This window comes from Capricornis sumatraensis, chromosome 20, assembly GCF_032405125.1.
Source record: "Capricornis sumatraensis isolate serow.1 chromosome 20, serow.2, whole genome shotgun sequence".
NCBI classification, from domain to species: domain Eukaryota; kingdom Metazoa; phylum Chordata; class Mammalia; order Artiodactyla; family Bovidae; genus Capricornis; species Capricornis sumatraensis.
This window is the reverse complement of record NC_091088.1, coordinates 7,516,979-7,534,960: the sequence shown is the minus strand read 5'-3', so window position 1 is coordinate 7,534,960 and position 17,982 is coordinate 7,516,979. Positions and strand designations below refer to the sequence as shown.

Here is a 17,982-nt window from a genome sequence, read left to right as displayed (position 1 = left end):
AGCTTTGAGACCAGAATGCCAAAGCAGTCCGCTTTATTATGAGAGTTGGAGCTTATTATGGCTGAAGACAGATGGAGCTCTGGTTCAAGTCCATTTAATGGTGGGTCCAATGAGACCACAGATTCATCTTTAGGTAATTTCCTTAGTTCCAAAAGGAAAGAGAGGTATTTACTACCTGGCAAAATCACTGTATTGGCAACCAGACCCATGGGGGCAGGGCCTAAGAGATGTCCCTGGAACTATCTCCAACATGGTAAGTCAAACTCAATACCACATTCCAGTAGGGTTTTCCGACTCTGGTGCTGCCATCCAACTTGAGTTATGGAAGGACTGGTGCCTTCTTCCTCATCCCATTCACTCGCCATCTGGATTATGGAGAATGGCAGTGGTTTATTGCAATAGTGCTAACTTGCGATTCCTGATATGGTATCTTTGCTGAATCAAAGCAATGGAGTCCACGGGCAACATTAAACAATAAAAGGACATAATTTGTGAGGCTCAGTCCTGGAGGCAACATGTACACCATCTGGAGCGCTGCTCCCACCAAGGCCAGTGACCCATAGACAGCGGCTTTGAGTGGGGCCCAGACAAGAAACAGTTCTTGGCAGTCCTGGCTATGCACATGTCATCTGGACACTGGGCCTTATGACTTGGGTACGTGCTCCTGGGGAGTGTCTGTGGCAGAGAACTGTCATATGGAGCCTCTGGGAACCCTAAATAGAACTACAGCCCGGAGACCTACAGTTTCGGAACAAACCCTCCAGCGCTTCCAAAAAGTGGTGCCCTCCTCCACCAAAAAGTATCTTCCGTTTGAAAAGTCACTCAGCTCGCTCTGGGCACTGGCAGAAACTGGACAGCAGGACACCAAGCTGAGTGCAGACTCTGAAGAGAGCCCGTGTGAGCTATCTCATCTACCAGACGGCAGAGCTGGGCATTCCGACGCATGACGGGAGTTACAGTCAAGTAGATCCAGACAGCCTAAGGAAACGGCACAGTTACCTCGGACGCCTGTGGCACCAGCTCCAACCATTTTGCCAACTCCCTGCCAACCCACACCTATGGCACCATGGGAAGTTGCACAGAACCCAGAAACAGAGCAGGGAAAGCCCCATCCTGGTGCCTGTGGGGTCTGCATGCTGCCCTGGGCCCACACAGCGGACGGTGGTGAAGGCCGCACTCCCAGAGGGCACAGCTGGTGGCTGGGAGGCTGTATAAGGGATGGGTGCCTGGGAGTCGTCCCTTCTCCACTTCACCACCCCCTCCCAGCAATGCCCCCAACAGTCTTCACCATTACTTGGTCACAGCTTCCCAGTGACAAATACACCTTCTTACCACCATCAAACACATTTCAAAATGAACAAGTGAATATACAGCTTTTTATTTTTAATTCAGAAAGAGAAAGGGAAGAAAATAAAAAACATTTGCTTAAATAACTATTGTAGAAAAGAAGATCTGGGCTGGGTGCTGGGACCTACCTCTTCCAGAACGGGGATTTATTAATGTTCTAAACAAAACAAAACCCAAACAAAAGGAACAACAATAAAAGAAATAAATTATTCTGCTCAATACTGTTTGGCATAATTGCATTTTTTCATCTCTTAAACACTCAAGAGCCTCTTTAGGAAGCACTGAGATGAGACTGGCAAGAACAGCTGGTCTTGACTTTCTAAAACGATGGGGAGGAGGTGGTGAAAGAGGTGTTCCACTAAAGGCCTCACTGGCCCACCCCCATTCTTCACTCCTACTTTTGGAATCGGGAAGGGACAGACTCACGCCAAGTTCTCAGTATATTAACTTTTAGCGGGGCCCACTGCCCCCCCACTAAGCCTCTGACATACTCCTCTGCTGGCTCCTGTTCCCTCAGCCAGCTGCAGGAACTATACCAAAGACCAGGAGGCTGCCAAGTGGTATCAACTCACTAAGAAAGGGTGATTTTTATGTTTGTTTGTTTACTGTTTTTTAAGTCACCGGGAAGGGGGATCCTTTTAGTGGTTTGGAAGCTTCACAGAAGCCCTTTTCCCCTCCTACACTCCCCCAACCTTCAAGCGTGAGAATACCCTCAGCAGCTTCCTCTAGGATTAAGCTGGGTTCAGTCATGCAAGTAGCTTCCAGCTGTAACCTGTGGTTGTTAGCGTTGCAGCCCTTCTAGAGCTGGAAATGGAAAGAGGGTCAGAGGGAAAAGGCGCAAGGTGAGCACAGGGAAGGGGATATGTGGGCAGAGGAGGAGGCATGCAAGGGGCAAGTCCACTCCTCCCCAGCTATTTGCATGGCCAGCTCAGTATCTGAAAAGCATCTTTGTTGGTCAGCCACCCATTACAATTTCAGGTTAGCTAAATCTTAAGCCTAAAGCAAATTCCAACCCGGAGCAAGAGGTTTCCTCCTCTTTTGGGGGGGTGACGGGTGAAGGACCAGACAGCTGGTCTCTTCTCCAGCCTTCTGTCCTACGTGCAGCTCCCTCTCCCTAGAAGCAGCCAAAGGGGGTAGGGCGGGGAGCTGCACCGCCCTAATCACAGGGCAATCCCCCCAGAGCAACAAGTGGCCTGACGAGGAGACCCAGGGCCTAGGGAGAGACACTGAAGAGACTGTGAGCAAATAATAGGGGCCGAGGGCACACGGAGTGAGAAGCACCTGACATCTGATACGACGGGGTTTCCTGTCTCCTGTCCTATTTCTTAACCTGTGTTTCAGAGTTGAGCCCCAGGCGAACTTCGCCCACATAGGAAGGGGTGCACACAATCCTAGTTTCCTGGTGAAACGCTAAATGCCACGATCAGAAAGGCCATCCCACAAGGTGGCCAAGGGTGGGAGGGGAGGAGGCAGGGGAGGACCCACGTGCCCTCCGGATTCTCACCGCATTTCTTTGGTGGGTTTGCACTAACCCACCTACGCCTGACCGATCAAAGAAATGTGGATCTAGTTCTCTAGGCGGTCCGGAAGGGCTCTAACTTTCCCCCTGGGGAAAAGAGCGCTCCTCGCCCACCCGAAAGGCGGCCCGCTCGCCCTCCCGCCCGCCCCGCCGTCACGGAGCACTCCTGGGAAGGAGAGAGCGAGCCACCGCTGTCCCTCGCCTTTCCCACCGTTTCCTTCTCGGCGCCCCCAGCGAGGTTAGGCCGGAAAGCGACTGAGACGCCTCCTGCCGAACCTGCGGAAAGCATACTTCTCAAAGCCGGAACGAACTCCTACTCCTTAGAAAGCGTGAAATAAAATCCTACCCAAAAGCATAGAGGAATGGGAAATTAATCGGCCGCCAGCGCGCCCCTGAAGGCCATCGATTGGCTGAGAAGGGGGAAGCCCGACGCCGGAAGTCTTCCTTGAGTTGCATGATTGGCTGGAGACCCCGCCCGCCGGCGGCGCTGATTGGTGCTGGGCCGGGGGAGTCTCCTCGCTGGCCGAGGACGCCGGCGCTCGCTGGGCTGCAACGTGATTGGTCCAGGCCGCGGCGGCGGCGCTCCGATTGCCTGCTGACGCCCGGGAGGGCGCCGCGCCACGCTTAGGTCGCCGCCCCCGGGCTGACCCCGAGTCCCGGCGGGGCCGCAGAGTCGCAGCGCGTCCGGGCTCAGTTCCCTCTGTAGACCTCGATCTTGCTGGCCTTAGCCAGCATGTCGATGATGTGCGCCTCGAAGTCGGCGTCGTGCACGCCCGTCTTCCGGAACTCGCCCGCGTACCGGTTATTCTCCCAGTAGTGGTGCCAGTTCCCCCGGCTGTCGGCCCCGAAGCCGTACACGTTCACCTGCGGGGGAGGGCGGCGCGGGTCACTCCACGGCAGGGACCCGGGAGCAGAGGCCGCGGCAGAGGCTTGGGTCGTGGGAGGGGACGAGAAGGGGGCCGCGGCGCCCCTACCGAGCAGGAGGTGGCTTATCCGCTACGGCGCGCTGCACGCGCCTGGCACACCCGGGACACCCAACCCTGCCGCTGAGGACACTTCCAGAGGGAGAGAGCTGCTCCCCTCCGGTTCTCCTTCCAGCCACCTTCTGATGACATCAAGAACGCCTGAGTATGGGGCCAGCCTGTCACAGATCACCAACCCTTGCTAACATTTTTTTCCCCCTTAATGGTGTGTTTTATTGAAAGCTGGTCAGGTACGCAATATCATACACTGAATAGTTTACTGGCAAAAGGGTGTTCTGGGCATGAGCACTGCTATCCATGGCAGAGTAGCAGACAGAGCCCAGAGATGGGCTCCTTGAATGACTAATCTCCAATTTTGACACAGAATAGGCCTGGGGCCCACGGCTGTGGGAGACCCCGTTCTGCTGAAACAACTGCAACACTGTTCCACTTCATTTATGGTTATTCTTTCTTTATGGCAAGTAATATCAATTATGGTATTCAATTTCCTTTTTAAATAAATTTAACCTTTCAGTGAACTGATACCAGATATGGTAAAATCATGAACACAGTAAGTTTGGGAAATGCAGATCTATACCCTGCAGCCTAGAAATAGGGGGAATGGAAGCCACTTAGTTCCTTCCTACAAAAACACATTCCTCGATGCCCTGCTAAGCCCCGACAAAGGCTGGTTCCCTCTGTCCCTTGGGTCCTACTATGTTATCCCCAGACCAGGCTACCCACCTCATCACACACATGCAGGGCAAAGAAGAGTACCAGCATCCCAGTGGAAGGGTACCGCCCGTGATGCTCTGTCCACCTGTCATGGATGTACTTGAAGAAGGCTGGGTTGTAGATCTGGACCTAGGAGGAGAAAATGTAATGAGCACACGAGGGCTTCTGGGGCCTGAAATCTCAGGCCAAGCTCTGACCAGTTCCTCCACACGTGCCAATAGCCAGAGGTCCTGCAGCCTGTGTGGGGGACGGGGGGAGGAGAGTCAGGTATACCAGCAGATGGGAACTGACGGTTCTGCAAGGGTACTGGGGGATACCTGAACCACAGGACCAGCACAGCATGACTCAGGTCTGCACTATTTCCATTGAAGTGGGGAGGTGGAAGCTTACCTTCTCTTTGTCCACTCGAAGGAAGGACTTCACTGGGGCATAGGTGCTGCAAGCAGAAAGAAAAATAACGCTGAGCTGGCTCCATGCACCCAGAGATGCCTTTCCTCCCGCTGAGGCCCAAGTAATGATGGCCTCATGACAGGCTGCCCTGCTTCCAGACTGCTCTCCCACTGCACATCACTGAAGCTCCTTGTCCAGAAACCTTCAATGGCTCCCTATGTTCTCCAAGATAAAGTAAGGATGGTTTAGACAAGCACCAGGGCGTTCCATAACCCAGCCCCAACTTTTCCTCCCATGACTCTCTGCTGTGAGTCTCCACTTGGGTTAGCCCATCTCTGCACGCCCAGCATGTCTGTGCTCAGAACCTCTGCCCACGGCAGCCCTGCCGCTACTGTCCTCACATTAGGCACACATCCCTGCTTCCCTATTAGTCATGGTGCCTGCAACCTATGCTCCCATTTCTGAGTATCCATGGAACTTAAACTCTACAGCACTTATTTTAGCCCTTTGGACTCCCAAACAAAAGTCAGAAAACTGCAACTGCTGTGTTTAAAAAAATATACGGTGAAAATAGGCAAAGGTGGAAGTAATCCAGCTGTCCAATGGACAGATGAATAGGTAAATATGATATATCCACACACCAGAATACTATGCAGCCTTTAAAGGGGATAAAACCCTGACACAGGCTATAACACAGATGAGCCCTGAAAACATGATGCTACTGAAATAAGCCTAGGCAAAAGGACAAACACTGTATGATTCCACGTGTATGAAGTACCTAGAACAGTCAAATCATAGAGACAGAAAGAACAGTGGTTATCAGGGGCTGGAGGGAGGAAGGAATGGGGAGTTGCCATTTAATGGGCAGAGTTTTCATCTGAGATGATGAAAAAGTTCTGGAGATGGGCTGTGGTGAGATTTGTACAGCCATGTGAATGCACTTAATGCTCTTGAACTGCGTGGTTAAAATAGTATTTTATGTTACACATACACATTTTTACACACACGTGCACACACAAAAACCACAGTGAGACGGAGTAGATTAGTGGTTGCCTAGGGCTAGGGGTGGAGGGAGTGGGGGTGACGAGTAAGGGGTACAGGGGTATCTTTAGATTATCTTCATCTTTGGAATATGCATGTGTTCTAAAATTACTTGTGATGGTTACATAACCCTAAACCCTGTGCATATACTAAAAGCCACTGAACTGCACTTTAAATGTGTGAACCGTATGGCATGTGAATCATATCTCAGTAAAGCTGTTAAAGCAGAGCTGACAGGAGCCACCTCCTGCAAAGGGGGCCTGGAAAGGTATCCTTCACCTCTCGAACACCAGTAGGCTGGCTGCCACCATGCAGGAAGTGGCCCCAAACCAGCTGTGGACTCAGCTAACCACCATTTGGCGCCATCCCTACTGCTGCTTCTGTCCTCACCAGCCTCTCTTGGCCAAAAGAGTCAATGAAAGGAATTCTAACATCTGGCCCCTAGACAGTTCCTCCCAAGGTGGGGCAGGCCCCGTGTCCCACTTGCAGCCGGCAGTGGCTCACAATCGGATCTGCCCGGTGGACAGGGCGCTGGCGATCCACAGGAGGTCCAGGGCCTTGAAGGGCACCAGCACGAAGCTGACGTTGGCGGGCAGGTTCTTGGCACTCTCGGGGTACATGAAATGGTGCGTGGTTCGGCTGCCGACATCCTGCTCAAAGCCCACGGTTGGTGCCTGATTCATCCTGCGGGGACAGGAGGGTGGTGAGAGAAGACATCGACACGGAAACTGGTACAACAATTCTAGAAGACAGTTCGGTGCTGCCTGTCACACCAGTAAACAAGTGTGCACTTACCCAGCAGTTCCATTTCCAAAAGTCTATCCTATAAAAATGGTTGTGTAAGTGTGCAAAAATGTGTGCAAGGATATTCACTGCAGTCTTATTTATAATAGTAAAAAGAAGAACCAATCAAACAGAGAACCAGTTAATATCAATACATTTTGGCACATTCATGGAACAGAACAGCATGTAGTCATCAGAATGAATGAATCAGATTTTTCATGTGCTGGTAAGAAACAAGTTTTCAAGAGCTATTCAGTTTGGAAAAAAAAAGTGGTGTGAGGAATCTCACTTCTTTCAACACATGCCTTTCGAATACCTGTGCAGTCAGAGGAAAATCACAATGCAGAAAAGGAAAACTGATGGAGAAGGCAATGGCAACCCACTCCAGTATTCTTGCCTGGGAAACCTCATGGACAGAGGAGCCTGGCAGGCTCCAGTTCACAGCATTGCAAAGAGTTGGATACAACTTCGCAACTGAACAACAACAACACACAATTAGGCAGATTGTGATTTGGGGAAATAGTTCTTGATGGAAACGTGGCATAAATTGGAGAGTGAGGTGACGTAGTGATATGGAATATAGAGCTTTGTAAGAAATTAAAATTTGTGTACAGAATAATGATTTCAAATATTCAAACAATAAAGTCTGGCTAAAGGAAAACTGAAAATTCAATAGTGTGATTCCATTTTTTGTAAAAGAGAAAAAAAAAAGGGAAGGATGGAAAGGGAGAGAGAAGGGAGAAAGGAAGTGAGGGAAAGAAGGGATGAGGGAGGGAAAAAGCTGACTTCTGTATATGAATAGAAAAAAACGGAGGAGTATTAAAATTTTAGGAATGTTTACTCTTGGAGAATGGGATAATCCACTTTTTAACGTGTACACTTCTGTTTTTTCCCCCAATAATGAGCACATATCATTTTTACAATTTTTAAAATAAAAAGACAGCCTTTCACAGCGTACAGCTCACTAGGCTGTACTGTGCTCTTTTCTAGAAGACAGTGAAGCAGGGTAAGAAGCTGGAGCTCCCTCAGCCCCCAGGCAGACGGCTCAGTTCCGCCAGCGCCCTGTCGCGCACTTTCCGTTCCTGTCCACCCTTCCACTCCAAGCCCAAGGGGGAAACCCGGGGCTCTGGCAGTGCCCACCTCAGCCGTCCCGGATACACGTGCAGTGAGGGGCTGTCTCTCCTCTGCAGTCTTAAAAGAACACGGAACCCCAGCATAGTCTCTTCCACCCAGCCTTCTCCTGCCCACCACGGTGTGACACACCGAGGCGGCTTCCAATTCCTCTCGAGCGGTGCAAAACATAGGACCAATAAAGTCGCAGCTTCCTTTTGTTGTGAGCATCTTAGAAACAAGCGATCCAGCTTTAAACGCAAACCTGTTGGTCTTTTCTGCTGTGAGAACAGTCTTGTGTGGATCACACTGCAGAATCACACCACCCAAGCGGGTGGCTGTAACCTGGGCCTCCACTGGGGACACAGGGATACGGGAGAGAGGCAGCAGAGTCTCCACTTGCTCTCCCAGCTCTTTAGCCAGTTCAAACATTTCCTGTCCGTAAAGGGGCCAGCAACCCCCAGGTCCTGGGCCTTGGGTCACAGGGGCTCCCCCGCCACCTCTATGGATGGCACAGTGTGGTGAGGGTGTGTCCAAGACGCCCCCTCTGCCAATCCCTTGCTGTGCCTTCTGCCTCCCTGGTTCCCTTCCCTTGAGGGACTGGAGAAACTTACGTTTGGGAAACTGAGAGTGGCTTGATTGGGAACTAGAAAGTAAGTCCTTATTCTTAGCCACGTTAGTCCCTGTCTGCGTCAAGGAGAAGCCTGGATTCTCTCCTGCAGGACCAGCTGTGCTCTAGCCCTAGAACAAAGATTAAGACCCTGTCCCCTCCCCCCAAACCCAGTTCTTCAAGTTAACTGCCCCTCTGATGTGCTGGCCTTTAGGGTTGAGAGGGCCCGTCTCCTAGAGCAGCTGAGAAGCCTTTCCTCATCCACTGTGGGCTGCAGCTCCACACGCGCCACTGGTCCTCATGTCAGCACAGCCCGTCTGGCTCTGGCTCTGCCACGGGAGCCCCAGGGCCCGTGAGGAACAGAGCAGGAGCAGAGCAGTTGCAGAGGACGCCTTCATCGGGATGGTGTTTCTCAGCTGCCTGGGGTATGGAAGTGGGGAGCAGACTTGGGCTGCTGGCACTTAGGCTGGCTGGGGTCTGGGCTGGGCAGGAGCTGGGGTCAAGGTTCACGCTTGTGAGGACCCAAGAAACATACCTCCTCTCATTGAAGATGGAGAGGCCCAAGCTGGCCCTGCAGATCAAAGGGCTGCAGCTGCCCCAGATGGGCCCTGAAGACCGCCCGTCTGCCTTTTCCAGGACTCAGCAGCCACAGCTGTCATGACACCCCTCCTGTCGCCCAGGATCGCTGCCTCCCAGCCTCAGGTCAGCCCTCCTGGAGAGTCTCCACCTCCCTCGGTTGCTCCCCATTTGCTGGGCAGGCAGCCGCTTCCAGAAGTCTGGAGATGAATGGAATAAGGGATCTAAAAAGATGTTTCAGAGCCTCCAAGGAAAGGGAAGGAAGCGGCATGCCTCTGGAGATAGCTGATTCATTCTGGAGAAGCCAGGTCCTGGAAAGGGACCAGGGCAGGATGAGAGGATGAGCTGGATTTCCGTGACTCCAGGGAGAAGCTTCTAGAGTTCTCTCTGTCTTCTGCCACTAGAGCACCCGGAGCAGGATGCACATATGGGCATGCTCAGGCTTCAGAGTGTGGGCGTTCAGTCCTTTCACTCTTTCACGTATTCACAGTGAGCCGACCATCTGCACGCGGCTGTTCGAGAAGCTGCGGATCCATCTGCTGGCCAGCTGAGGGGGACCAGCTCAGCTCCATCTAGTCAGGGGGGCTCTGGAGTCAGAGGGGAGGAGGCAGCAAGGGGAGGGCGTGGGGGCTGGGGGCTGGGCAGAGCCATCAGCTCACTTTAACTCAGCTCAGCCCTCCTGGTGGGGCTTTCATCCATCCTGTTTCCAGGAAGGGAGGCCTCCCCACTGGTTCCAAACCAAGACTTGCCTATAAGCAGTCACTCTCCATTGCCATCTGGCTGCTTCCACAAATCGGCTGAAAGCCACTCCTTCCACAAAGAGATGGGCATTTAACTAGTTTGGTGTGGGTGCCAGGCATATTTTTTAAAGCTTCCATGTAACACTAATAATGTGCAATCAGGGTTGACAAATACCTACAGAAAAACTCAAATCTTTATCTGCAATTTCATATAAGTAAGTTATTGATACTTACATATTTATCATAATATCTAACCATTTTACTCAACTGTGTTATTAATTCTACAAGCTTGTTGGCTTATTCATATCACCTATAAGTAATTTCTTTAATCCTGCGCACAATTGCCATTTTTGCTGTTCATTCCTTGCTTTACTCCCTTCCTAACTCTGAGAGTTATGGTAAAGAATGCTGCAGAAAATATCCTTCTTTTCCACTTGATTTTAATAAGAGTATCTTCAGACCTGTCACTATTGAGGGTTTTTTGGTCATTGATATGGAATATATGTTAAGAACCCCGGAGAAGGAAATGGCAACCCACTCCAGTACTCTTGCCTGGAAAATCCCATGGGTGGAGGAGCCTGGTAGGCTGCAGTCCATGGAGTCGCAAAGAGTGGGACACGACTGGGTGACCTGACATCATGACACCCACAAAGAAATCGTGGTGTCAGTCCGTAACACCTGTCTCCTAGCCTGGTTCCTGTGAGGGAACGTCTGTGAGTCTCTCTCTGCCTGACCAGGACCAGGTATCGCCCAGGTCTGTTGCAGCAGCCACCTGTTTCTGCCCACTGTGCTCCATTCCCTGGAGCTTCCCAGCCATCCCGAGTGGCATGGTAAAGCCCTGCAGGAGGTGGAGAGGCCCTGCAGGCAGCACCTACAGGCGCAAGAGAGCCCTTCCCGGGCTTCCCAAGGGTCCCACGGCTGCTCTGAGGCGCTGGCCGGCCACCTGTCCCCCATCTCAGCCACCGTCTAAGGGGGAGAGGTCCCCTCCGGCTCCCAGCCTGCCTCTCTTGCTATCTGGGTGTCAGCAGCTGGAAGATGGGGAGGATCTCAGGTGGCTCCGGGGGCCTGGATTTGAATTAGCAGCCCCCTCTCCCCTCCACTCTTAGCATCTGTCCCCGCCCTTAGCATTCCCCCTCTCCCCTCCACTCTTAGCATTCCCCCTCTCTCCCCACTCTTAGCATCCCCCCCTCTCCCCCATCTCTTAACACTCCCTTCTCTCCCCTACTCTTAGCATCCCCCCTTTTTCTCTCCCCCCTCTTAGCATCCCCCCTTTTCTCTCCCCACTCTTAGCATCCGCCTTTTTCTCTCCCCACTCTTAGCATCCGCCTTTTTCTCTCCCCCGTTAGTATCCCCCCTCTCTTCCCCATCTTAGCATCCCCTTTCCTCTCTCCCCCCACTCTTAACATCCCCCCTCCCCACTCTTAGAACCCCCCTCTTCCCCACCCTTAGCATCCCCCTCTCCCCCCCACTCTTAGCATCCCCCTTTATTCCCCCCCCCCCACTGTTAGCATCCCCTCTCTCTCTCCCCCTACTCTTAGCATCCCCCCTCTCTTCCACCCCCACCGCTCTTGGCATCCCTGTCTCCCCCTCTCTCTCCCACTTCTAGCATTCCCCTCTCTCCCCAGCCCCCAACGCTCTTAACATGAGCAAGGTTTTGCAAGGTCTGTGGAAAGCCTCAGAGACATATTGCTGCCTTGGTGTTGCTATGGAGACAGCAACAGTTTCTAAGACAAAGTCCTTCCTTCCGCCTCCTGTGAAACCTGGTGTTTCTCAATGCTCATCCTAAGAGATGCTTAATGAAAACTGGCATTTTCAGTATCTTTATTCTCAGGGTTCTCCCTCCACCCAGGAGTGAGAGGGCAGGATCCCCCACGTGGCATTTCCTTCCCCCCACGTCTCGGGGGGAAGGCGGAGAACACAGAAGTTCAGGGGCAGCACAGTAGCCTGTATCCGGGTCACAAGCCCGCCTCTAGGCCCTGCTCTCCTGCCCAGGCTCCCTGCTCTGTGTCTTTGTCTGGAATGCATGCCCGCCCACCCCTTCTCTTCTCCTCGAGGCTGAGCTCAGACGTCTGTGGAGGGAATGAGCCCTTGCACAGTCTAAATGCAAAAAGGCAAAGCGTCAGGGATGAGGGCCCAGAGCAGGCACCAACAGCTCCTTTTTCTGCCCAGGACACCCCTCTTCTGTCAGTCTGCCAGAGGGATCACCCACAGTCGTTTGGGGCCTACACTCCTGGCCCAGCAGCTAAGGGGACCAGACGGGTGAAAGGACCTCTGGTGGCAGTTTTCACAAGACCTGAGCCAGGAGTCTGATTTTAGCTCTCTCCAGAGGTATTCAGAGTTGGAAGCTGAGTACAGGCCTTAAGCAAAGTTTAGAATGGGAATTGTGTCTTTTCATCCACAGAGGACAAGATGGTTGGATGGCATCACCAACGCAATGGGCCTGAGTTTGAACAAGCTCCAGGAGATGGTGGAAGAGGGGGAAACCTGGCGTGCTGCAGTCCGTGGGGTCACAAGGAATCGAACATGACTGAGAGACTGAACAACAATTAATTCGCCTCAGAAACAAAAGTAAGAAACGTGAGCTTGTCATGGAAGATTCTGGGAATCAGGGTCCTCCAGGACCCCCAGCAGCTGGCAATTCCTCCCACAGCTGGGCAAGGCCAAGGAGGCCAGTGCCCCCTCCTGGAGGCTTGTCCCGTATCCAGCCGTGGGGTCCCTGGGACTCACCTCATGATGAAGTTGTGCCCGTCCACGTCTGGCCCATAGCCAGAGCCCCGCAGGTTGCCAGAGTTGCCCACCACGGCGCAGCGCCGGCACTGGCGGGGGTCCCGGAACCGGTAGGGATTCTCGCCTGGCACTATCTGGAACAGCTTCTCCAGCACCTCGTTGGTGTTGTGTGACTTGAACTGCGGCTGCAGCATCTGTGGAGGAGAGGGAGAAAACAGAAAGAGGGGCGCAGGGAGGGTGGAGTGAGCAGGAGGCAACTCCTGCTTGCTCCCCTCAGCCTCCAGGGTCCAAGCTGCGCAGGTCTCCTACTATCGTGGGGCGGGAATCCTCCCTGAGCAGTGAGGACCCTCCTGTCATTCAACAACACAGCGGTGTCCAGACCAGTGCCCTGCTCTCAGGAGCAGCTCTGCAATATTGGCCGGACTCAAGGGTCAAGGCGCTATTCAGCCTGTTCTTCAGGGGTCTGCAGGCCTGTGCCACAAAGTAGAGAGGCCCCTGCTCTGCGGTCCTCTCCAGGCAGCTGCTCTAGAGTCGTTCTGAATGCAGTTAATGAGGAAAGTCTCAGGGGAGCTTCAGGGACTCATTCACAGTCAGCCTGCAGGGGGCGCCCCTGGGACTCAGCCCGAAGCTCCAGGCGCGATCCAGGAGAGACCTGGAGTCCTCAGCCCTGGGGAAAAGGCTCTTAAGAGAGCACAGATATTCCTCCAGAATCAGAAGAGCTGGAAAGAAACTGGTCCCTCGCCCCTCTCGCCACCAGTGATTTTGAAGACTGTAAAATGAGGCCAGGGCAGCACTTAAACGCCACGGTGCCAGACAGGTAACACACAGCAGGGAAGAGGCAGGCGGGGCCTATAGCAAACAGGAACCGCCATCAAAAAGGGGTGACTTCAGCCAATTGTTGCCTTGTGGGACTGTGAGAGGGACCAGATTTTCTAGTTTTTCAAGAAAAGCTGAAAATACAGATCTCATGTGAAATAATCTGATTCCTAAACGATGGCAATTAAGGCAAACAGTTTTAGAACACTGAGCTGGACTCAGCCCCCGGGCCACCATCTCTAAGGGCTGTAACATGCTCTGTGGTCTGAGCCATAACGCTGCACGTTTGCGGCTGTGTAGGAGCTGATCGGGGGAAGAGAAAGCAGGAAGGGGATGGTGGGCCTGCTTCCCTGAGCACAGGAAGGGCCCCCAAGCACAAGAACAGGGACTCAGTGTGGAGAGGAAGCTTAGCTCTGAAATAAGAGTTTCTAAGTTCACAGCAGAAGGGGGGGTGACTGTGGGGAGCAGCAGAGAAGTGGCTTCTAGGGCTTAGACAGCTCTGAGTTTCATCCCTGTGGGCAGGGGGACCTGGTCAGCCTCTCCATTGCTGCCCAAGGACTGTTATGGCCCATCATGGCCACCTCTGAGATCAGTGCCCTTGGGCAAGCCCTGCACACTCTCTGAACCTGGATTTCCCCATAAAATAAAGGATGTGACTATGAGGAACAGGCAGGACCCTTCGAGGGCTCCAGGTTGCCACGGGAAGGGCCTGTGTGGCTCTTGGTAGATCCTGTCCTGTAGACTGCCCCTCCTCGGGGGCTCTGATAGGCTGGGCCAGGAGCAGGATCTGTGAGTGGCTCTGATAGGCCTGACTGCACGAGCTCATTCTCACAGTTGCCCTGAATGTGAGAAAGAGGGAGAGTTATCACCCTCCCCATTTGCCAGCTGGGGAGACCAGGGAGCACGCAGTGGCTCCCCAGTCCCTCAACAGGGAGCGCTGGCAGCCTGCGGGGCCCTGGGTAAGGACTGGCACGGAGCCACTGCTGACATGTGTGGCGACCAGATGGCCCTGGCGGAGCCTGCGGAGCAACGTGCCAGAGACGACGGGAGGAGGGGAGGGAGCCAAAGCAGCAAAGAGGTGGCAGGGTCCAGAAGAGTGGCTTCCTCTCCTCCCTTACGTCAGCCCCCAAAGGACCCGACGCCGCTTCCTTATCCTAACCCTGAAGAAAACCTTTTCTAGCAAGTGGAAAGAACCGACTGAATGGAATGGTGTTCCTAATTATCTGGGGCAAACATTTCCAAATGAGGACGCGGCCAGCGCGGCAACAAGCACTGGAGCTGAGCTGCCACCTGCTTTCTGAAGGGCAGGCCCTGCTGCTGCCACGGGCCTCAGGCCTCAGCATCTTCTCCCCGGGGGCCTGCCCCCTGTTTATTTCACCTCCTTGACCCAGCAGGCATGTCTGGTCTCTGTCTGGCCTCTACAGGCACGAGGAAATGTGAGCTCTCTCCCCTTGCCAGCCAAAGCTCGCTCTACCCTTTACACTCTGTGCTGGTCCAGTGAAGGGTACAAAGGGTGCCAGGAGACAGACGGCCCAAATCCCTGAGGGGGCTCTCAGGGGGTCTCCTAAACAGAGGGGACAGACCCCAGAGAGGGGCAGCAAAGGCCAGGGCTTTCTCACCATCCACCACCTCTGGACGTCGGGGGGCAGGTCCATGTTCTCCCGAGTCCAGACGGGGGATATGTTGCTGTTGAAGTGGCTGTCGAACCACTCGGAGGCACCGGTGTCGCCCATGCAGCGGCGACAGGCACAGCTCTTGCCGGCCAGCCCCTCCTTGCTGAGGCGCTGCAGGCCAGCGTAGCCCGGCACCAGCTTCACCCGGGGAGCCCCGTCCAGGGCGCCCGAGTCCAGGTAGGGCAGGGTGGCCGTGCTGTGGTGGGAGCAGGTGAAGAGCAGCGACATGACGAACGCCAGCAGGAAGGCCATGGAGAGGAACCACACCCGCAGCGAGCACTTCATGGTGTGCGCCCCGGGGAGCTGGGCTCTCAGGCCGGCGGCAGGCGGGCCTCACCACGGCCACTGCTTCCCCAGCCCGCCAACAGGCCAGCTACAGCGCAGCCCACGTGCTTTGGCACCACGTGCAAAGGGCATGCGGGCGGGTGCCGAGCAGGGACGGAGGCAGGGGCCCGCACATGCGCCCTCGGTGCCAGAAGAGTCTGGCGGCGGCAGTGGCTCCTGTCCCGGCCGCCAGCCCCGCTCACGGCTTCATCAGCTCCGTCTGCCACTAGCTGGGCCACAGAGGCTCTGCTGCTTCCGGAGCCCCGGCAAAGGGGAGGTCAGTCCATCCCAGCCCTCTAGTCCCTTGGGGTTGCTGGCTGCCAACTCTGGGGGTCCCCCTCTTTGGCGGCTTGAAACGATCCAGTCTGCAGCATTCGGGGTCCTTGTGGTTCATGAGCAGATGCCGAGGCGGCCCCTCGTCCCCTGCAGCAGGGAAGCCCTTGAACCCCAGTCACAGCAGAAAGCACGTGGGCTTCCAGCAGCCGGAACGTCATGAAGTCTTCCCCTCTCTGGGCCCAATGCCTCTGCCGGGGGAGAGAAAGGAACTGAGCCCAATCTGGAGAGAAGAGGCTCAGGAATCTCTGTGGGCGCCGGTAAACTCTTCAGGGACAAGGTCCTCCTGCCGTTCGGTTCTGCCTTCCTACTTCCCCCGAGGCGCCAGTCCCTTCTCCTGATAGTCCTAGTTGTGTAGGGGTGGCTGAGCTCCAGCTCCTGCTGTGTGGTCTTTGGGGCTGGTGATCACCCGTTTCTCAGAAGAGTGCTGCTTTGAGTGCCACCTGGGGCAACCAAGTGGGCACGTGTCGAGCTCCAGGCCGGGGCCAAGGCCTCCGTCTTGGTGCTGCTGGCCCAGGCTTGGAGGCTGCCCTGCCCATCCCCGCTCCCGAGGCCTCGGTCCTGCCCTGAGCGAGCAGTAATCCCCTGGCAGGTTCCCCTCACTTGTCAGGCACCAGGCTGCCGCAGCATGACTCTGAAATCAGAGAGGAAAAATAACATGCAGACAGATCCCACATGCACACAAGCTCTCCCCCGGCCCCACCCCTGAGGCTCAGAGGGGACAGAGCAGGTGGAAGGAGACGCCCCCTCAACCAAAGGGCGAACAAAGGAGGGCTCCTCCCTCCCCCTGCAGACAGACTAGAGCTGCCCGCCATCCTCACTATGAGCCAGAGGTGGCTCAGACAGTAAAGACTGCCCGCGATGCAGGAGAGCGGGGTTTGATCCCTGGGTCGGGAAGAGCCCCTGGAGAAGGAAATAGCAACCCACTCCCCTATTTTTGCCTGGAGAATCCAATGGACAGAAGAGGCGGGCAGGCTACAGTCCATAGGATCGTAAAAAAGTCAGACACGACTCAGCAACTAACACTTTGACACTTCAACAAGGATGGAAAGTGATCTCCCTAGAGCCACAAAATGAGCACCTGCAAAAGCCAGGTTTAGGAAGCTCCTATTCTAGACATTATATCCAAAAGCAGAGACACTACTTTGCCAACAAAGGTCCCTCTAGTCAAGGCTATGGTTTTTCCAGTGGTCATGTACGGATGTGAGAGTTGGACTGTGAAGAAAGCTGAGCACCAAAGAATTGATGCTTTTGAACTGTGGTGTTGGAGAAAACTCTTGAGAGTCCCTTGGACTGCAAGGAGATCCAACCAGTCCATTCTAAAGGAGATCAGTCCTGGGTGTTCACTGGAAGGACTGATGCTAAAGCTTAAACTCCAATATTTTGGCCACCTCATGCAAAGAGTTGACTCATTGGAAAAGACTCTGATGCTGGGAGGGATTGGAGGCAGGAGAAGGGGATGACAGAGGATGAAATGGCTGGATGGCATCACCGACTCAATGGACATGAGTTTGGGTGAACTCCTGGAGTTGGTGATGGACAGGGAGGCCTGGCGTGCTGCAGTTCATGGGGTCGCAAAGAGTCAGACACAACTGAGTGACTGAACTGAACTGATTCTAGCTATAGGGGGTTAATTTCAGGTGAAACTTAAGAGAATATGGCCCAGAGGAAAGAGCACAGGGGACTGCGGATATGACCCCCCTGCCCTGGGTGCTCTGGAACCCTGAGAAGAGATACAGCACCCTCCACAGTGGGGTACAGCCGGCCTGGGCCCTGGGATTGGCCCTCCTCTCTCCCCAGTGTGGGCTACAGATGAGGCGGCCGAGTTAGCCGGGTGAATCGTTAACACTCCTTCCAGCTCTGGTGTTAGAAAGAGAAGCTGACCGTGACAGGACGCTGGGGTCACTGCTCAGCCCTCTGGACAGCTGCCTTCATCTGCAGGTTATGGAATAAACGCCAGGGCCCCTGGGGGTACTGACAGCCTGAGGCCCCTGGCGAGCACAGTGAGAAAAGGCTGCAGGGTGGTGTGTGGATCTCCCCGAAGGAAAGGAGCCCGAATCCACGCCACGTGCTCAGGAGCCAGGGCGAGAGTGAGGATGAGGCTGGGAGTGGAGCCCCAGGCCTGACTCCATGCCATGGGGAGCACTTAATCCCCGTGGTCGGACTGTCTCCACCAGCTCCTCTCCAAATCCTGCCCGCCCTGGTTCTGACCTGGCCCCCGCCCTGGTTCTGACCTGGCCCCAGGCACAGCGCTCACTGGGAGCTCCACCCCAGACAGCCCTCCCAGGTCCTTTGC

At 54.4% G+C, this 17,982-nt stretch overlaps 1 protein-coding gene across 2 annotated transcripts in view; it reads right to left on the bottom strand.

Annotated features, from left to right (window-relative positions):
- Window positions 1-1,419: 1,419 nt before the first annotated feature.
- The window catches only part of ST3GAL2 (ST3 beta-galactoside alpha-2,3-sialyltransferase 2), a 48,903-nt gene continuing 32,340 nt past the window's right edge, over window positions 1,420-17,982 (bottom strand). The window contains exons 2-7 of one of the 2 annotated variants that reach the window (XM_068991825.1): window positions 14,976-16,320; window positions 12,541-12,734; window positions 6,499-6,678; window positions 4,954-4,999; window positions 4,573-4,692; window positions 1,420-3,730 (exon numbers count right to left, since the gene is read on the bottom strand). In XM_068991825.1, coding sequence (XP_068847926.1) covers window positions 3,557-3,730; window positions 4,573-4,692; window positions 4,954-4,999; window positions 6,499-6,678; window positions 12,541-12,734; window positions 14,976-15,314 — 1,053 coding nt within the window. In that variant the 5' untranslated portion in view covers window positions 15,315-16,320 and the 3' untranslated portion in view covers window positions 1,420-3,556. The remainder of the gene's footprint in view (window positions 3,731-4,572; window positions 4,693-4,953; window positions 5,000-6,498; window positions 6,679-12,540; window positions 12,735-14,975; window positions 16,321-17,982) is intronic. The other variant, XM_068991826.1, reaches the window with a different exon arrangement.